The following is a 20,360-nucleotide window of genomic DNA, read 5'->3' as shown; positions in this document are numbered from 1 at the left end:
AAAATAAACAATTGTTTTACTTGTTTGAAATTTATAATTTAAATATTTCGGAATCCAACTTCATCTTCATTATTTTGTACATCTTTCTTTTCCTTGCGATGCTGTAAAGTTGGAGAAAGGAAAGTCAGTGAAGATCTGCATGTTGTCTCTCAGCAGTCGTATGCTGGAGTGGCACGTTGGCTACGCAAGATTAACAAAAGGAAGAAAGATGTACAAAATACTGAGGATGGAGTTTCACTCCGAAATATATTTTACTTGTTTGAAATTTATGATTTCAATATTTGTTTATTTTTGATGCATATCATGACAAACATTTTATTCATATCATAACATAAACATTTTATTCATATCATGACATAAACATTTTATTCATATCATGACATAAACATTTTATTCATATCATAACATAAACATTTTATTCATATCATGACATGAACATTTTATTCATATCATAACATAAACATTTTATTCATATCATGACATGAACATTTTATTCATATCATGACATGAACATTTTATTCATATCATGACATGAACATTTTATTCATATCATGACATGAACATTTTATTCATATCATGACATAAACATTTTATTCATATCATGACATGAACATTTTATTCATATCATGACATGAACATTTTATTCATATCATGACATGAACATTTTATTCATATCATGACATGAACATTTTATTCATATCATGACATAAACATTTTATTCATATCATGACATGAACATTTTATTCATATCATGACATAAACATTTTATTCATATCATGACATGAACATTTTATTCATATCATGACATAAACATTTTATTCATATCATGACATGAACATTTTATTCATATCATAACATAAACATTTTATTCATATCATGACATGAACATTTTATTCATATCATGACATGAACATTTTATTCATATCATGACATGAACATTTTGTTCATATCATGACATGAACATTTTGTTCATATCATGACATGAACATTTTGTTCATATCATGACATACACACTGAGTTAGTAAAGAATTTGAACATAATTTTCCTTTCGCTAACTGACCATTTAATTGCGAGGTAAAGGAAAAGCTTTATATGAAATACATAGATATTCAAATATTCCATTAGAGATCAAATGTTAACTCCAGGAAGGGGCCCGTTTATTTCTGAGAACTTTGACCGAAATAAAATGAATCAGAAAGTGATCAAACAAAAAGACAAAATTGCAACAAATGAATAATCAGTAAAGCATCTCTTATTTGAAACAATTTTCTTTTCAAACAAAACAAAAAAAAATACATCTTAATGTACGGATCAAATTCTCTCAAATTTTTCATCAAATTGATGAAAAATTTGAGAGAATTTGATCCGTAGACTTGAAGAATTTCCTTGTAAATTCACTTTTTCTATCATATCTAGATTGATTCAGTTTATTCTTAAAATTGCTTCTATTAGAACTATTTTGAACTCAAGGTCCTCGATGAAGTCTAAGAAACCCACAAAATCTTTTTTTTTTTTTTTTTTATAATTTTAACAAGACTTTTAAAAAAAATTATCCAGATTCTACAAATTTTATCATTAAGGGTTTAACAAAAAAAATGAAAAAGGCCATAATTTCAGTAATTTAAGCTTTATTTTCTCTAAGTGTTTACCATAGCAATATGTTTCCGAAATATTTAAGGGTCTAACTACTTAGACTTATTAAAGAGTTCAGGTATGTCTTGGTACTGGGAATACAATCCAGGACTTTCCCATTGAATACTGACGTACGAGGTTCAAACAATTAAGTTGTCCGAAATACCAACAGAGTATTTGTTTATAATGATGATTTTGTGTAGAGCCATCCACACTTTTTGTAACCACTACTGGCCTCAGACAATGCAAATGGTTGCCACAAGACAGAGCAGACAATAGAACTCAATTGTTTTTTATATCATTATTTCCTTCTGCTAGATGCATGTCTTAATGAAGACTGAAAATGCATCCTTCCTGAAGTTTTAAAAGTGCCCCCAGATACTAACCTGGAAATTTCTACATTCGACACAACACATACAGTACCTAGTATTTCCAAATAGTCACCCATCTGTTACTAGACAGGCTCATTGTTGCTTAACTTTGGTGATCTAATAGGAATCGGTGTGTCACCGTTATAAAGTCATATAATAACTATGATTAACAATTGCTGTATTATCACTTATCTAAATTAGCATCGTTTCAATCTCAAAAGATAATTGATACCTCTTGTAAATGTGCATGCACAGGGAATCTATAGTGAAGCAAGGGTTGTACAATCATCACCTGCCTATCTGCTAAACTGATATTGCTTGAGTCCAGTGACAAGAATTATAGAGCAACTGGAAACAGTGCTGGAAAAAACAAAAAATCTGATGTTATGTTGCAGTTTTTTTTCTTAGACTAGTTGCACAAACAAGGCTTGAGAGTCTAGTCTATCCTACTATTTAATCTATAGCTGGAGGAGGGATATATAGATTCATACCTTTTCCAAGGGTATTAGAAGAATGATGCAGTAGTCACAACAAAACTTGAACAAGTCAATAGTCCACCCTTGTAATCACGGCATGCTCATCTATTGAAAATTTTTGAAAATATCTTTGTCAGATTGTCTATAATTCTATTTAAGAAATTGAGTTGAAAGAAAACATACTAGCAGAAATATTGTGACCAGAAGTTCTACAGGGTGGAACGATAAAATTGTCATTTAGAAAAGACAACATGATTCCATTTCCGTTTTATGAAAACTAGTTTTCCTTTTTTTTTTTGTAACAGATCATCTATTAGTTGACCAGTTATGTACAAATCCCAAGAGCGATAGGGGCTTTCTATCATGTCTGAAAGTGACACAATGTTCAACGAGTGAGATATGAGATGCGCCGCTGTATAACTCATGCTCTCTACCAATATAAGTTATGACAACAGGACCATTGCCAGCATCCTCAAAATACATTGCTGGATTATCATGAATAACATGGATGTGCCAAGGTGATGAAAATTAAGTTTCCAGCCACGGTTATGATCTTTGGTGTGCTTTCAAGTGAGAGCCACATCATGCTACCTCACATCGTTTGAAGTCAGCTTGAAAATCAACACCGAAGTGTACCTGCATGTGCTGAAGAGTGTGTTGATCCCTTAGTGCAATCAGGTGGCCACTGGCAGACCCTGGGTGTGGCAGCAAGACTCAGTGCAGGTTCACAAGTCTAAAGAGACCCAGGCTTAGCTTTAGAATTAGAAGCAGTGCTACGACTTTGTACCCTTCTCTCACTGGACCCCTCCTCCCCCGACCTGAATCCGCTGGACTACTTCATTTGGTCATATGTCAAGAACAGCACCAACATAACCTCCCACAAAACCAAATCCAACCTGATCGCAACCATCTGCCGAGTATTCGCCAAACTCCTGCCAGCGCTTGTGGGAAACGTATGCTCCTAGTTCCGGACCCGTATCGAGGTGATGTTTGAGGTTGAAGGTGGCTACATTGAATAGATGTCAGCTCTACTACATAATCAAGTTACATGAATTTATTTTAAAACCTTTATTAAAAAAAAAAATCAAGTTGTAGTGTTGTCTTCTTTAGGGTGATAATTTTATTGTTCCAGCCTGTATAAGTTTGCAAATATATCACAAACCCAAAGGAAAAGGTGATTTCTGATACAAGACGTTAATATATTAATGGACGCAGGGACTTTAACCCTTTTCTATCCTTAAGGGTTGTGGAACTCTTCAGTAACAAAGTCTGTTTTCTACCCGATGAAAATCAACAGGAGTGATCTTCGGGAGAGGCAACCTGTATTCTTGAGCGGTGAAAATTGCGACAAATAAACCAGTTAATCCCAGTGACCATGCGTTGCGTCTTTTTGCAGTACTATTAACAAGGTTCATATAAGAGGTTGACCGGTTCGATATTATTCTCTGTTCCAAAAAAGAGGAGGTAATTCCTGGGAGGATGGTATAATGATGAACAAACATACTACACTTCTCCCTTCATCCAAAGAGGAAGGTAATGCCTGGGAAGATTGTATTATGACAACAGAACAGATACTACAATATCATCCCCTCATGAATTGAGCATTAAAAGATAGCATGACAGAGCTGTTAGCACTAGTGTTAGCAGCAACCGGTTGACAGCTAACATACGCAAATGACCAAGCCGGCTGTGCGAAGTGACATCACAGCAGAGACAAAAGGACACACATGGATGGAGAAGTGATGTTAGGAGAAGCATGTGTTCGCTGCGTGAAGGGCGGAAAAGCATGTGTTAGAGACATGGCCAGAAAATAACAGCAAGTGGCACATGGGTGACAGGAATGCCTTAAAAAGATGTGTTGTAAGAAATTAACTGTTTAAAACAATATGCAATTCGTTGTTGAAAATACTGAGAATAACTGATTTTTTTGTTAAAAAAAAAGAAAAGGCCAGCCTGATTTTTTTCTTTTTTTTTTTTTTTTTTACAAGGGAATCACCACTTATCAAGGTTTAGAAGCCACTCGAGGATAAGGGTTAAAGAGTGTACAGTGGTCAAAGGGGCAATATAGTGATCGCTAGAAGTGTAAATTTAGTAAAATTGGATTACTTAAGGGGAACGGCTCAAGAACTTGTTTACATTGGACTTGAAGACGGCCATATTATTTCTTTCCTTTTCCTTTCTTCTATTTCTTTGCAAGACTTTCATCTACAACGTGTCATGAAAATGTTAAGGAAGATTATTCTGAACCTGTTAAAACAGTTATACAATATTACAATAGCGAAATGGTACAATCAATAAAAGTAATAGTATAGTTCCGGTTCCAGACAAATCTCCATTCGTAATAGATGTATGAATTTCATGAAAGGTTTCATCCCAATTGCATTATACAAATCACATTGGAGGCAGAAGAAGAAAAAAAAAGATAACTTTACTTGATACTTCTGTCGGTTAGTCGATAGCATCCTCTAAAATCCAGCTTCGTCATCAGAGGACAGGCTTTCACAATCAATTCAACACCATAGTTTGTTAAATGATAGACATTCTCACATTTCAAGGTGGTCAGTCTAAAAAAAAAAAAGAAAACGAAACAATAAAAATTAAATATAAAAGATATTTTTTAATATATATATATACATATATATATATATATATATATATATATATATATATATATAAGCTGAACGTCTGTGTGTGTGTCTGGTCACGAATAGGCTCCTATATGGTTGACTATTATAGAAAACTGATTACATATAATGATAGAGGATGTATCGAGACACATGAATGGGCATGTTTGATCTGGCATAATGATGATTCATTAAAATTGTGGACCAGGCACGTACACAGACCCCACAAAGTATGGAAATAAAAAAATTAAAAAATTAAAAAAAAAAAACGTTTACAAGTGTTTTTGATATAGATGTACATAATAATACTTTGATAAGTATGTTTTAACTTAAATAGGGATGGTATAATAAAATTGTGGAATCTGTGTTCACGCCTGGCCTCCATAGAATGGAAATAGGTACAAACTTTAATAAACACTTTTCATATCTATCTGCGTAAGTATACTTTGATAATTATGTTTCAGTTTGAAGAAATATGGTATAATAAAATTATGGGGTGTTCGTTCGCGCATGACCTCCATAGAATGGAAATATGTTACAAAGTTTAACAAGGTTTTTTAATATAGATCCACAGAATATTGTTATATGTGTTTCAGTGTGAACAGGTATGGTATAATAAATTATGGGGTTTATCTATTTTATTTTTACTTTCATCATATTTTGCTTTGGTTTTGATACCCCCAAATTCAAAGCTATCTCTTTACAACCCTTCCTTTTCATAACCTATCATACTTTCATAAATAAGAGTCCATTTCCTTTAGGCTGTTTTTGAACCCAGTCAATGACGGGTACTTTTGCTAGTATATATATATTTCTGTAGAAATATATTTTCATATAATATATATCAATCCTTATTTAAGAAGCTCAATGTAATTACAGAGCAATATAGAGAATAAATGACAAAAAGCTATATTCCAAAATTCATGATGTTGACCATCTTATAATTTATTCCTTTAATTCGGTTGACTTTTACAATTCTTGAATTCAAGAATAAAAAAAAGAAATAGAAAAATATATTGTATTGTTTAAAAAGAAAATTCCTGATGAAGGCTTTATAAGCTGAAAAGTTTAAACTTTAAATAAAGAAAAAAAAAAATACAGATACACACGTGGTTGTTCTTTCTAACTTCATATTTTGAATTCCGTTTTCTCCGAGCTTCTATAAAGTGGATTACTACTAAACTAATATATATATATATATATATATATATATATATATATATATATATATATAAATTACAATAAGTTTACCAAGGTAATCAAAATGGTAAACTTAAAATATATTATAAATATTAAAGAGTTAATATTTACAAGTAAAATAAACTCAGCCAGATGTAATAGCTCAATAAAACCGAAAAGGAAATAGAGCTTATAATATGAACAAATGATTAATAAAACATGTTAAAAGACATCTTGAAAAAGAGTTAAAAACATATTTAATTTTAAAAAAGGAAGCACAAGATAAGTGGATTAAGGACTATCCACTTATCTTGTGCTTCCTTTTTTAAAATTAAATATGTTTTTAACTCTTTTTCAAGATGTCTTTTAACATGTTTTATTAATCATTTGTTCATATATATATATATATATATATATATATATATATATATATATATAATGAATAAATGACAAAAGTCTATATTCCAAAATTCATAATGTTGATCATCTTATAATATATTCCTTTAATTCAGTGGACATTTACAATTCTTGATCTGTTTCGTAGCGCAAAATCAATCAATTATTATATCAACTAGTGAATCTATTTTGCCCTTAACTTATGAAAAATAGCGTAATCTAAACATATTATAAGGTATTTACAACTTCTCTTCCAATTTTTGGATTTTTAATCATATCAAAACGCACTTTATTTCCTTTTGACAGATTGATTGTTGCTATTTCTTCTGATGAGTTAAGGGCAAAATAGATTCACTGATTGATACAATAATTAAGTGATTGATTTTGCACTACGAAACAGATACTGTCAAGAATTGTAAATGTCGACTGAATTAAAGGAATAAATTATAAGATGGTCAACATCATGAACTTTGGAATATAGTTTTTTGTCATTCATTCACTATATTGCTCTGTAATTACACTGAGCTTCTTAAATAAGGATTGGTATATATTATAAGGAAATAAAATATATTTCAACAGAATATATATATATATATATATATATATATATATATATATATATATTTATTTTCTGTTGAAATATATGCATATATATACAAGTTAGAAAAGTATTTCATCCAATGCATGAAAATTGTTAAACAAAATGTTTTTAAAAATAAAGGTACAAGATTCAATTTGAAATTTATTTATCTTCAAAGCCTTTAGTAAAAACATTTTGTTTAACAAATTTCATGCCTTGGATGAAATGCTTTTCTAACTTGTATTGTATCTTTTTAAGATTATATTTTATTTAATTTATTAATTTGGATTAAAAAAAAAATGAATGTGGTCTTGCATGTATTTATAAAAACTCTCCTACTCTCTATTTCAATTTGCATTTCTTCTCACACTACAACTCATTTTTGCAACCCCTCTTTGTATTATTACAGGTCTGAATATTCTCTCTGTTTCAGTTTGTATTTCTCCTCACACCACAACTCTTTTTGCAACTCCCTCTTTGTCATACATGTCTGAATAATGAGAAAATCTGAATTTTTTTTTAACAAAAACTTTAAAAAAATTTAATCTAAAAAAGTTATTTTAAACTTCTTTCAGAATAGAAAATCTTTACAATTTAATAAGGTACATATTTCATATAGGTTTCATTAGAAATATTCAGTACATAACGAGAAACTAAGAGATGAAAATTACTTTATTATTTAAAACATTTTGTGTCCAGCTCTTTCACGTGAGAATTAATAAAATTCGAAACAATATATAAGAAATCTTTAAAAAAAAACAATAAAATTTTTTCTGTATAACAGAATTTGTCAAACTATCTATATATCTAGAAAAGTGAGAATGTGTGTATGCACGTGTGTGTGAGGACAATTCTCAACTTATATATTCAACAAATTTTTTTTATTTACACTTGAAACTTGGTATATAGGGTATTCAGACACGTAGAAAACTTTAATTCATTTTCATCCAGAAAAAGAGCTTCTAAGGGGTCAAAATTGAAAAATAGGTACGGGGGGGGGAGGGTCATCATAGTTTTATCTATTTGTCAACTGTTTTATGAATTTGCATGTGTGAATGGTTCACATGAGAGATTCCTTATGTTAACAATAAGTAGGTTTGAAAACACTTTTTAAAGATTGTGTTAAGCTAGTCTGATGATTATCATACTTTATTCAATGTTTTTAGGTTTTGGTCCCAGTTTGAGTATTTTTACTTTTTTTTTTTTTTTTACTTCATTTTCTTTAAAGGAATTTAATGTTATGCTTAATACTGTGCAACGCCGAGTACATCTGCTAGTATATATATATATATATATATATATATATATATATATATGAATAAATATTTTTTAATTATTTAAACTCTTCAGCTTTACAAAATGTTGCAATTTTTATGGACCTAAATTTATTTTGTTTAGTTTTCATAACATGATATACAGAAGGGGGGGGGGGCACATAAAAAATGTCCTCTCTTTTAAAAGCAGTTTCCATTAAATACAAGTTAATTTAAAAATGACCAAGTATCGAAAATTTCATGAAAATTTGACCCTTAGTTGATTTTTGCTAGATTTTTGAAACGTGCACATGTTTACGCCTTCGAAATGATCACTACATAGGAATATTGTTTTAAGGTGTTGATAATGTGAACACGATTTTAGTCTAACATTTTCATTATTTTTGTGTGCTAAAATTTTTTTTTGAATACTATTTTATTTTAAGCTTTTTTTAAAATGATATAAGAGTTATGATGATAATATTAAATTAGATTCCAGTTACATTGTGTAAGATATAGGGTGGGTTAAAACTTTGGAGCGTGTTGGAGGTCCCTAATGTGTGTGTGTGTGTGTGTGTGTGTGTGTGTGTATATTTTATTTTAAATGCATCATGTGGTGTATCCGTATTGTTATATTTCGGGAAAATATCCCTTCATTTTTTTGGCTTATTTTGCAATCGCCCCAATGCACATTTGAAAAGTTGAACACCTGTCTGGCAAAGGGATATTTCCCATCTTATTACAATACAGATATTCTACCAGACCACATGAGGCTAGTAAGAATGCTATAAAATAGTTTTATATATATATATATATATATATATATATATATATATATATACTAGAATTTCAGCCCGGCATTGCCTGGATGTTTGGAGGTGTATGTTAAGCAAAAAAAAAAAATAGTAGTAGGAAAGCAGGCTCGAACCCGTACCACAAAAGAGGAAAAGAATGGGAAAAAACCTGACATCTTTGCTGTTACAACCACTGCCAAACCAGAAGTGACGTCGGTTTTAATTAAGGCTAGACACTCGAAAGGAGAGGATGACTTTCGAAAATATCGGTGAAAAAAGCGACCCACCCCCTGTAGAAAAGTGTCCAGTTTATAGGTGAAGAAATTAATGTTTTTAGCCAATTTTTCGATATTTGTCGTCTAAACGGTTGAACTTCAAAACTGATCTCGTAAATCCGTCGCCTCTGTTGAAAGTTTTAGGCAGACATGCAAACATACATACACACATTTTGGTATCATATTGGTAGCTCAAATTTTCAACCCAAGCCGATTAAAAAGCTTGCCCTATCTCTGAATACCCTTTATGCAAAATTTCATTGGCGGAGGAGTTCGGTAGAGTTCTCAAAGGTCAAATCGTTGAACTTTGACCCATTAACAGCCAAATTTCTGGCTGAAAACCGATTACAAAGATTTTCTTAAATCTCAATACCCTGTATATCAAATTTTGAGTCTGTAGACTGAAAATTGACAGTTATTGCGTAGGGAAATGTACATAGACAGACAGTGTCACTTATATATATATATATATATATATATATATACATACATACACGCACATATACTTTATTTATTTAATGTTAATGTAATTGCATTTTAATGACATTAAAAAATAATTTATCTGAATATAAATAAAAGTATATTTTGTTCTGTTTATTATTGAGCACTATTAAATTCATTGTTTTTTTTTTTAATTTTTGAATATTCTAAACCCGGAATAATATACATATATATGTATATATATATATATATTTATGACCATGGTCTTTATGTAAATATTAATCAGCATCAAAATAGCTTTACAAAGATATCAAACTTGACCATATTGGGAAATATCAAAATGTTTTATATGAAGTCGCAGGTGCTAGGTTCCGCCATCTTGATAATGTGCTGCAGTTTGTGCATATTACATTTGCATGAAATATCTTGATTTTCAATCCTTATTAAGGTCAAAATCAGAGGGGAAAAATGAGTTCATTTTATATATATATATAGGGATTATGGTATCAATAAAAGGTGAATCTGCATAACTTATTCCATCATAATTTTTTTTCAGTTTGTTCAAGCTGGGGATGGCGCATCCTACCGGATGCCAAACATTTATCCACTAATTTGGATAGACACAAACTGAAGCAAATTTTGGAATATCTATTATCACCTCTGCATTGTATTGCCTTATAAATTTTAATTCCTTTTATAGATAAAAAGAAGCACGCTCACTATTGTTGGACTAAAAAAAAAAAAAGTGATAGAAACTCCATTTGGAACAAAAAGAGCACGATTTTATTGCTCTGTGCTGGTCGCTTCAAAATTATTCACATTTTTCTTTTATAAAACATTGAACGATAAAAAAGGAAACAATAAGTCTGAGCTAAACTGAATTTTTTTATAACCATATTAAATGATATGAGAGAGAAAGAAATGAAAATAGTACACAATTGTTTACAATATTTCTAATGAAATAATACTTAATTTGGTTGACGAAACGAATTAAAAAAATAATTACAAAAACGTTATTTAAACCAGACAAAACTGACTTTTGTCGATGCCAAAACAAAATTTGGGGTTCTACAATCCACAGCGATTCAAAATAGTGGTAAAAAGAATCAAATACACAACAAACAAATGTTACTATAACTAATAAAACTTACTTTGCAATCTATCTGCATCATTTGTGTTTTTTAGTAGTTTTTATTTATCTTTTTTATCTCAAATATTAACTCTCTTTATGACTTTTAAATTTCCAATCCTCTTGTTCATTTTTTTTTTTTTTTTCAGCCCAGCCAGTCTCATTTTAGGTTTTCGCAAATTTTTTTTTTTGTATGGGAGTGGGAGGGTGGGATGCGTCATTGGAGAGTCCTGTTTGCACAAAGAAAGTTTATTTTATAGGGTGAGGGGGGGCGGTCATTTTTAATTTTGCCGGTTGTCACTACTCTTCTCCCTCCAAAAAATTGAATTATGAATGAAAGTAAAAATAGAGGTAGATTTGCGCCCCCCCTCCATATTTGTGATAATTGAAAACTAGGCCGTTGAGACTGAAAAAAAAAAAAAGAAAAAAGTTATGTCCCTTTATTCTAAGGTTGTTTTGCTTTGTGATAATGGGACGTAACTCTTGTATCCTCACGAATACTCTGCAATTTCAAAAACAATGTATTTCGATTTTATTTCCAATATTTTAAAAATATTTTAAAAGGTATTTTTATTAATACTTAAAACATAATTTAATAGTTATTTCGATTCTATTTGTAATATTTCTACGCAAATTTTTACTGAACATAAGGAATACAATTTTCAATGCCCATTTAAGACATTTTTCATATTTTCAAGGATTTTTTCAAAGAAATAATAGAAATAAGGCCTTTTTAAGGCAAAAGTCAAAATTCAAAGACTTTTCGAGTCTGTGCGAACCCTGTGACAGGAGAGAATATATGAAAGTTGCCAACATCCATCAGTGAAAGTAGTGCTATGGAACTGACTGGATTTGAACTTGGCACACCAAAACTATCAATTCACATTAACCACCAGTACCTGCCAGTTCATATTTATACTTATATGAAAACATTGTATTGAAAAAAATGGTGCACATTCAGAATTTAATGAAAAAAAAACAAAAAAAAAAGAAACCCCGAACAAAACGAACAAAAATAGAGACAAATGTTTGTGATGTACATACATGGAACAAAGATGTCATATTCCAAAAATCACATAAATTGATAAAATAGTTGTTTTTTTTAACTAAGAAAATCAAATTTTATGAGAAGGCGAGACAGTCCAGGAACTACCATTTTGTTTTAAAATTCAAGGGTGACAACTCAATTTGACTACAAAGGATTTTGTTTGTATTAAAAATAAAACTTTAAATCACTAAAATTTATAAAATTTCATTTTCTTAATTGAAAATAAAAGACTACTTTATTAATTTACATGATTTTTAGAATATGATGTCCTCGTTTCATGACAAATACGTACATCATAAAGATTTGTCTGTATCTTTGCTTTTTATTAATCAAATGCAATTCTAAATATCTACCAAAAAAATAAAATTAAGCAAATAAGAGTATACAAGCTTTAGAAAAGATTAAAGAATATTTTTTTAATTATAAGATTTTAAATAAATGAAAAAATTAAAATAAATTACAAAATAAATTAATAGATTTCAAAAATAAATTTAAAAAGTCAAAAAAATTTTTTTAAATAAATTAAAAAAAAAATTAAATAAAAAATAAATTAAAAATAAATGAAAAAATTAAAATAAAAATTTGAAAATTTAGAGGAAAATATTGAAAAAAAATACATTAAAAAATAAATTTTAAAAATAAATAATTAAATTAATAAATAATTAAATAAATAAATAAGTAAAATAAAGAATTTAGAATTTAAAGAATAAAAAAATGAAACAAATAATAATAAAAAAATGAATTAAAAGAATAAAAAAGGAATTACTTGTGACAGTGAAACACCAAAGTACGGATGCCTTCATCTGTAATATTTGAACAGTTCTTTATGTTGAGATAATCCAGCAGATGACACTTGTAGGCTATAGTCACAAGACCGACATTATGAAGCCATGTACATCCGGACAGATTCAGATGAGTTAACTGACGGCAGGAAGTTGATATAGTAAGAACGATGCAGTCTCCAAGCGAGGTACAGTTTTTGATGGACAGATGCTTTATCCGAGTGTTTCTCTCAATCACAGGAATTAAGATTGATTTGGTGAGAAACCGACAGTCTTTTAGAATCATCATTTGGAATGAGGTGTTATCTTTGACAAGGATTTCAAATGCCGTTGGCGTAATACAGTGAGCAATATCCGCCAGATCAAGTTTTGAACACGAGCTGAAATAGTCCTCGATCATTTTCTTGTATTCCTGGCTGACTTGTCGGAGAGAGAAGCAATCTGTAACAGATAAGTGAGCTAGTACTTTGGTCCACAAAACATCTTGCCACGGAAGGTCGAGTAGAGTGTGTGGGAACACCTCATTGTCAGCATCACCTGCATCATCATCTTTCTCATCCGTCTGGGAGTTATCTGAAAAAAAAAAAAAAAAAAAAAATGCAAAAAAACAATCGCTCAAATGCAAACATTTATTTAACCCCTCCCTCCCACTCTCTTCACTCACAAAATAGAAAATATGCACTACAATATGTTAAATGGATGAAAATGAAGCCAGTAGGTATCTGGGTTAATTAATCGAAATCGGAACTTTTTTGAATATCAGAATCGGATTGGGAATTTTTTTTCAATGCCAAAAACGATTTCTTATAATTATCTTTTTTTTTTTATTTAATTTTGTTTAAAACAAAAATCTCCACTTCACATTAGATTTTACGAGGAATGGTGCCCCTTCTCCACGTGATATTACTTCAAGTAATAGTACAATGCTGGATACTCCACCAGACTAGATAAATTCTTGTCCTGGAATCGAGTAAGACCAAGAGACCAAAATGAAAGCTATACTATAACATATGAAAATGAATAATTGGGGAGAGAAAGATTATGTTCTCAATTTCAGTGTTTGAGAGATAAAGAACTTTATATGAGATACATAGATATTCAAACGTTCCATTAGATGGTTGTTCTTGTTTTACGGCATATCAACCCTTTTCAGGTTATTTAATGCCGAATCCAAAGATTTGGAAAAAAAATTTTTTAATAGAATATATTTGTTGTTTTCAAGTCGGTTTCTATTCAACCCATAGTTTGGACCCTAACAGGTACTACCACTCCGGGTCAGAGTGGACCTGGGAGCAATCCACACTCCCCAAAGCCCGCAAGCTGGGGCCTCACCACTAGATATAGTTTAAGGTCATATCCATAACCTGTTGCATTAGAGTTCAAGTGTTAGCCCCAGGTTGTGGGCCCCCCTGATTTCTGAGGACTTCGACTGAAGTAAAATAAAACAAAAAATAGTAATAAAATAAATATTTTTGATTTTAAACTAAAATTTATACATCATTCCTCACAAGTGTTTTTTATTTGTTTGTGTGAAAATATCTGCACATTTAACATGTTTTTTATGGTAATCGAGGAAATAACTTTTTTGTTAAATATTTAGAAATTATTTAGAGAATCGGAATCAGTAATTGTATTGGAATCGGGAAAAATATCGTAATCATCCCATCACTAGTATCTATAACAATTATAGATACTTATTAAAATTCTGAAAACATCACGTCAGCATCTTTCGACAAAGTTACGGAAATGGCCAGAAGATACTGACAATAGTAAGACTGTCAGAAATACTAAATTCAAAATGCAACATTGCAACCAAACGGGCAAAATAACAATATTGAAAAAAAAATTTAAAATAAAAATGTAAAAAAAAAAAATAGTTACCATTTGTTTTGTTTAATTGTATGAAAGAAAAATAAGCTTTTATTTCATTAAGAACAGTATCTAAATTTAAAAAAAAAAATTTTTTTTACTTTAACTGCAACTCAGCATTCACCATTAAATTGATGACTTTCATAGGTTTTCGTGTATGCTGAAAACGAATATCACATTAAAATTTGGGGCAGACAAGTAGTTTTTTGGATAGTAAAACTTTTATTATTCAATGTAATTCATTATGTTTTCACTGGCGGCCATGTTTTCTCTCAACTGAACAAGTACTAATATACATGCATGTTACAAAACAGCCTCCTCTTTCCCATGTTAAGAATGGCAACTGACACTGACATTTATTAAGTAATACATTGGAAAAAAAATGTCTTAATATCCAGGAAACTACTTGTCTGCCCAAATTTGAATGCGATATTCGTTTTCAGCATACTAGAAAATCTATAAAAGTTATCAATTTAAAGGTGGATGTTAAGTTGCAGTTAAAATAAAAATTTACTTTTTTTTTCCAAAGGGGAAAAAAAAAGTTTCAAATTGTTTTTGTTTTCTTTTTCAATTAATAAATAATGTTTTTTTTATAAAGAAAACATGAAAACAACCATAAAAGAAAAAAAAAGTATTTTTATGTTTCAAGAATTTTTTTTTTTTTTAATTCCATGAATTCATTGAAATTTGTTGTCTACTGATTACTGATTGGCTAATCATGTTGGCATCTTTCAACTGCTTCCATAACCATGAACGAAGATGCTGACATGATTTTGCCAAAACTTGGATCACCATCCAAAGAAGTACCCAATAAAAATTTTAGCTGAGGTCGATGGTCCTTCTGATTCCAGATCAGGTTGCAAGTTCAAATCAGGGTAACTATTTTTAGAAGTTAAATCGATGAAGTTGGGGTGATCAAGTATCTATAAATATTGAAGTTTTAGTCAAGATCGACCATTATACTGACAAAAAATGTCCAAAACAGTTTCACAGAATATCCCTCTGGGTCACAGAAAAAAGTAATGTCTTAATATCAAGAAAACTACTTGTCTGCCCCAAATTTAAATGTGATATTCGTTTTCAACATAAAAAAAAAATCAGCTTATAAAAAAATCATAATTTTAAAAGACGAGTGTTGAGATAGCAGTAGTCGATTGAGATTGTCGGACTGACTTCCTCATCTTGGTTGTTATAGTCACAACGTTTCGGACGTTTTGCCCTTCGGCCTTCATCAGGTGTTTTGTATCGAACTGGGGAACCGCTTGTTCGGAGTCTCAAACCCAACCCTTTATTATTATTATGGGGGTACCGTGTTCGGACTCCAGCTAGGCTCTGGGACATAGTTGCTGATTCTCTGTTTTGAATGTTACTTTTTCACTGCGTTCGTTCAGGATTGAACTCAACACCTTTGGGTAACTGTAAACTTTGATACAACGTCTAGGACCACTCGGCCATATGTCACTGCCGGAATGTTGTGACTATAACAACCAAGATGAGGAAGTCAGTCCGACAATCTCAATCAATGAAAACACCTCATCTCAAAAATACAGACAATTACAATAGCAGTAGTCCATCAAAAGGGTGTTAAAACAGAAAATACCTTTTATTTTAGCAGAATTTGAAAGGAATTAAAAACAACAAAATTATGATATTTACAAAAAGAAAGGGGAAGAGCATACATCCTAACAGATTCCATTCTAGGCTGGCAAGTTGGATGGGGCAGCCTTAGTGCATCCAATTCTAAGTGCGATTTGATTCTAACAGGTTTAAAAGTGGGAAAAGGTTAGACTGCGTAGGTGCTAACAGTAGTCCAACAAATTTCTACACCAAGACATTTGATTGGATGATGGGCCGATTACTCGGCACTAAACTTTATGTATTTGCTCGAAAACAAAATAGTACGACAAAATATGGGATTGCTACACACCTGAGCATTTGTTACAAGACTGGTTTCGGGCTGTATTGGAAAAAAAAAAAAAAAAAAAAAAAAAAAAAAACCCTTCTTTTTTCACGTTTTAAATTTTTAATTAAACAAAAGCTCTAATCAAGTATTCTAAGGTAGATGCTCCAAACTACAAATCCTTATACCCCCCCGACAAACCTGACATGCAGCAAAATCCCACCCTTATGCCAGAAAGCCTTCTACTCTAACAGCTTTTTCCCCAGAACTGCTAGACTTTGGAACTCACTTCCGGGTTCCTGCTTCCCTAACTGTACTGACATGCAGAAGTTCAAGCGTAATGTGAACAGACATCTTGCTGCTCAACTCCCTACATAGTATCCCTGCAACTTATGTTTCCGATAGTAGTCCCCTACATCAAAGTGGCGCTATGCTATGTTTGGGGTGAAAATGTAATGAAAAAATCTTTTTAAATGATAACGAAAAAGTGAAGTTTTTTGTTTTTCTTACATGGAAGTCACCACTTATCAAGGCCCGGAAGCCACTCGGGGATAAGGGTTATTGCATGTGCAGTAATCAATGGGATAGTATTGCAGTAATCGTTAGCATTGGAGATTTGATAAAGTGTCTTACTTAAGTGAAGTTGTAAAGAGCATTCCAGCTATGTAATTTTTTTGTTTTGTTTTTTACCATATAGTCATCGCTTATTAAGGCCTAGAGGCCATTCAAGGACAAGCGTCAATGGGTACCATGATGATCAGTAATGGTGGAAATTGAATGAGTTCATTTATTTAAGAGGGCAGCTCATCAAGAACTTTATGTTGGACTTGAAGACAGTTATGTTATAGTCAGCTGGGAAGCAGTTCTATGGTATTGTGTTCCACAGACGAGCAGTTCTAGGAAAAAAGATTTTGCTCATAGAATTTTTATTTTGTTTAGCATATTAGTCTAGGGTGCTTTAGGTATACAAGATCCAGAAATACTTATAAATAAATAACTCGTCAAGGAAAACAAAATTACCAGGAGAAACTGTAGCTGCCATTTGTTTCTTTTATTAACATCTGTAATAAGAAAAAAAAGAAAATTAGATGGGGGAACACGAAAATGGAGAAAAACATTAAAACAAAAAATGACAAATTAGAACAAAAATTCATTTGTGGGTGCGTTAATATAATTTTACATGGAAAACTATTTTTTTAAGTAGAAAAAATCGCAACAATTTTCTATTAGAAGTTAAATTAGAGGTTAAGCTGATGTGTGCAGGAAATTATGTTGCAAGAAAGATTCTTTCTCTAGGGTATCGAATGTGAACATGACCAAACGTATGTTTGGGGCTCTTCCACTATACTTACAGGGAATGGCCTGAAAAGTGCAATCATATAGATTAAGTTTCTGTAAGAATATATAAATAAATCAACAAGAAAATAAGATGCAGCCCGGAGCAAATAATGGAGTTTTTGTTTTTTTATAAATGCTTCCAACAACAAAAAAAACTCCAATGCAACAACAAAAAAAAACAATGGCCAAAATAAAGAGAGAGAGAAATAGGTCAAATTTATACAGTACTATGCATCATCAAATAACAAGTTTCAACAGTTTACTTCATAAGCCATCATTTAAATCATTGGCTCCAAACCATTTTTTTTTTTGGTCTGCACTCCTCCAAAAATTTTCCTAAAATTAAAGTATTAGGTTCAAGGATGTGTTTTGCAAATTTCAATTAATATTTTATCAAAAGAAAATCCTAACTTTATTCTTTAAGATAATGTTTTTTATCAATTTTCACAGTGCCACTTTGAAGTAGGGGTGTTCTATCGGGGACATAAGTTGCAGGAGCATTATGAAGGGAGATGAATAGAAAGATGTTTGTTCACATTACACTTGAACTTCTGCATGTCAGTACAGTTGGGAAAGCAGAATCCCGGAAGGGAGTTCCAAAGTCTAGCAGTTCTGGGGAAGAAACTATTGGAGTAAAAGGCTTTCTTACACCTAGGGATCTCTACTGTAAAGGGGTGGGACTTAATTGCTTGTCGGGTTTGTCGGGGGTAGTCACGTCGAGGAGGTACAAGTGCTTGTAGTTCGTCAGAGCATTCACCATTAAAATATGTGTAGAACAGGCAGAGGGATGCAACATTTCGTTGATGGGACAGAGGCTGAAGCCTAGATGACAGTTCAGGACCTATCAGGTTGGCAACTCTCTTTTGAACCCTTTTCAGGAGTCAAAGACTAGCAGCAGATGCACAGGCCCAAATGCGACAACAGTACTCCATACATGGGCAAATGGTGGCCTTATAGAGATACACGATACTTTCACGCACAAGTAATTTCTGGCATGGTAGAGAGAGCCCACCTTCTTTGCAGCAGCCTTGGCAATGCTCTCAATGTATCTATTCCAGTTCATGTTCCTTGTAAATGTTAGGCTGAGGAGTTTAAAGGAAGTACTTTTAGGTAATGTGTTCTTAGCCATTGCTATTGGTGGTAGAGAAGGTTTCTTGTAGTTATTGAAGGAAACAAACTTAGTCTTGGCAGTATTGAATGTGACCATCCATTTACAGATTTGAGGTTCAAATTGTTTTGCATTTATAGAAAATACCAGTAAACTGAATATTAAAAGTGAAAAAGGTATTTTCATAGTTCACAATAAAAGCAACCCAGCTTACTTTATCTATTTTTCAGACCAAAATGCCATAAAAAAAGTTAGATGTGTAAAATTTAATGACACATTTAATTTAAAAAATGAAGAACCAATGGACGAAAAATGCGAGGAAATATTACCTAGTGTTTTTGTTGATCACAACGAAAATATTAATACTAATGACAATTGCAGTAAATAATAACCTGACACATTGATACCCGATAAGGAATCGAAAAAAGCCAAACTTGTTAAAAATTGAAAAGCTACAAGACTACGCAATAGATTACTGTTACTCACTGAAAAGCACACCAGGAAGTTATATTGAGGCGATTAATTCAAAAAATCACAAAGAATGGAAAGAAACTATGCAATCTGAATTGGTAGCTTTATCTGAAAATAATACATATGAAATGGTACTGAAACCAGAGGATAAAAATATAATTTCTCTCGCTGGGTTTTCTTAAAAAAAAAAAAAAAAAGAAATCACAGCTTCTGGCAATGAAACTTTTAAAGCAAGATTTGTTGCAAAAGGTTTTTTCCCAAATTTCTGGGGTCGAATATTTTGCCGCATTCTCACCAATGACAAATTTAACGACAATTAGAATTTCATTGCAACTTGCTGCTCAATACAATTTAAAAATATATCAAATGAATGTAAAAAATGCTTATTCAGTAACTCTGAGGATCAAAAAAGTATAAACGGGATACTGTTTTAGACTGTCAAAGACTGGACTTATGATTTCTTGGAAAACTAAAAAACAACAAATTGTGGTCCTTTCTATATGTGAAGCGGAGTTTGTTGCACTTATGCACTCAGCACAAGAAGCAATTTTTCTAAACACCCTTCTAAAGCCTATTTTAAAACCAAGTCTAAGTAAAAAAGTAATAGTAATTCATTGTGACAACCAGAGCAGTATCTTATTAGCAAATAACTATGATTCATCAAAGGTTGAACCATATTGATATCAAATATCAT

General features: G+C 31.3%; 1 protein-coding gene across 2 annotated transcripts in view; it reads right to left on the bottom strand.

The window, feature by feature from the left end:
- Positions 1-20,360, bottom strand: part of LOC145280008 (uncharacterized) — a 116,932-nt gene that overhangs the window by 13,333 nt on the left and 83,239 nt on the right. For both annotated transcript variants that reach the window (XM_080131638.1, XM_080131637.1), the window contains exons 2-4: positions 17,770-17,810; positions 12,965-13,553; positions 4,912-5,043 (exon numbers count right to left, since the gene is read on the bottom strand). In XM_080131638.1, the coding sequence (XP_079987764.1) occupies positions 4,912-5,043; positions 12,965-13,553; positions 17,770-17,791 (743 nt within the window). In that variant the 5' untranslated portion in view covers positions 17,792-17,810. The remainder of the gene's footprint in view (positions 1-4,911; positions 5,044-12,964; positions 13,554-17,769; positions 17,811-20,360) is intronic.

The sequence above is a fragment of the Euprymna scolopes genome, chromosome 7 (assembly GCF_053919585.1).
Source record: "Euprymna scolopes isolate OS-2025 chromosome 7, ASM5391958v1, whole genome shotgun sequence".
NCBI lineage: Eukaryota > Metazoa > Mollusca > Cephalopoda > Sepiida > Sepiolidae > Euprymna > Euprymna scolopes.
The sequence above is the reverse complement of the archived record's forward strand: the minus strand, read 5'-3'. Positions and strand labels throughout refer to the sequence as shown.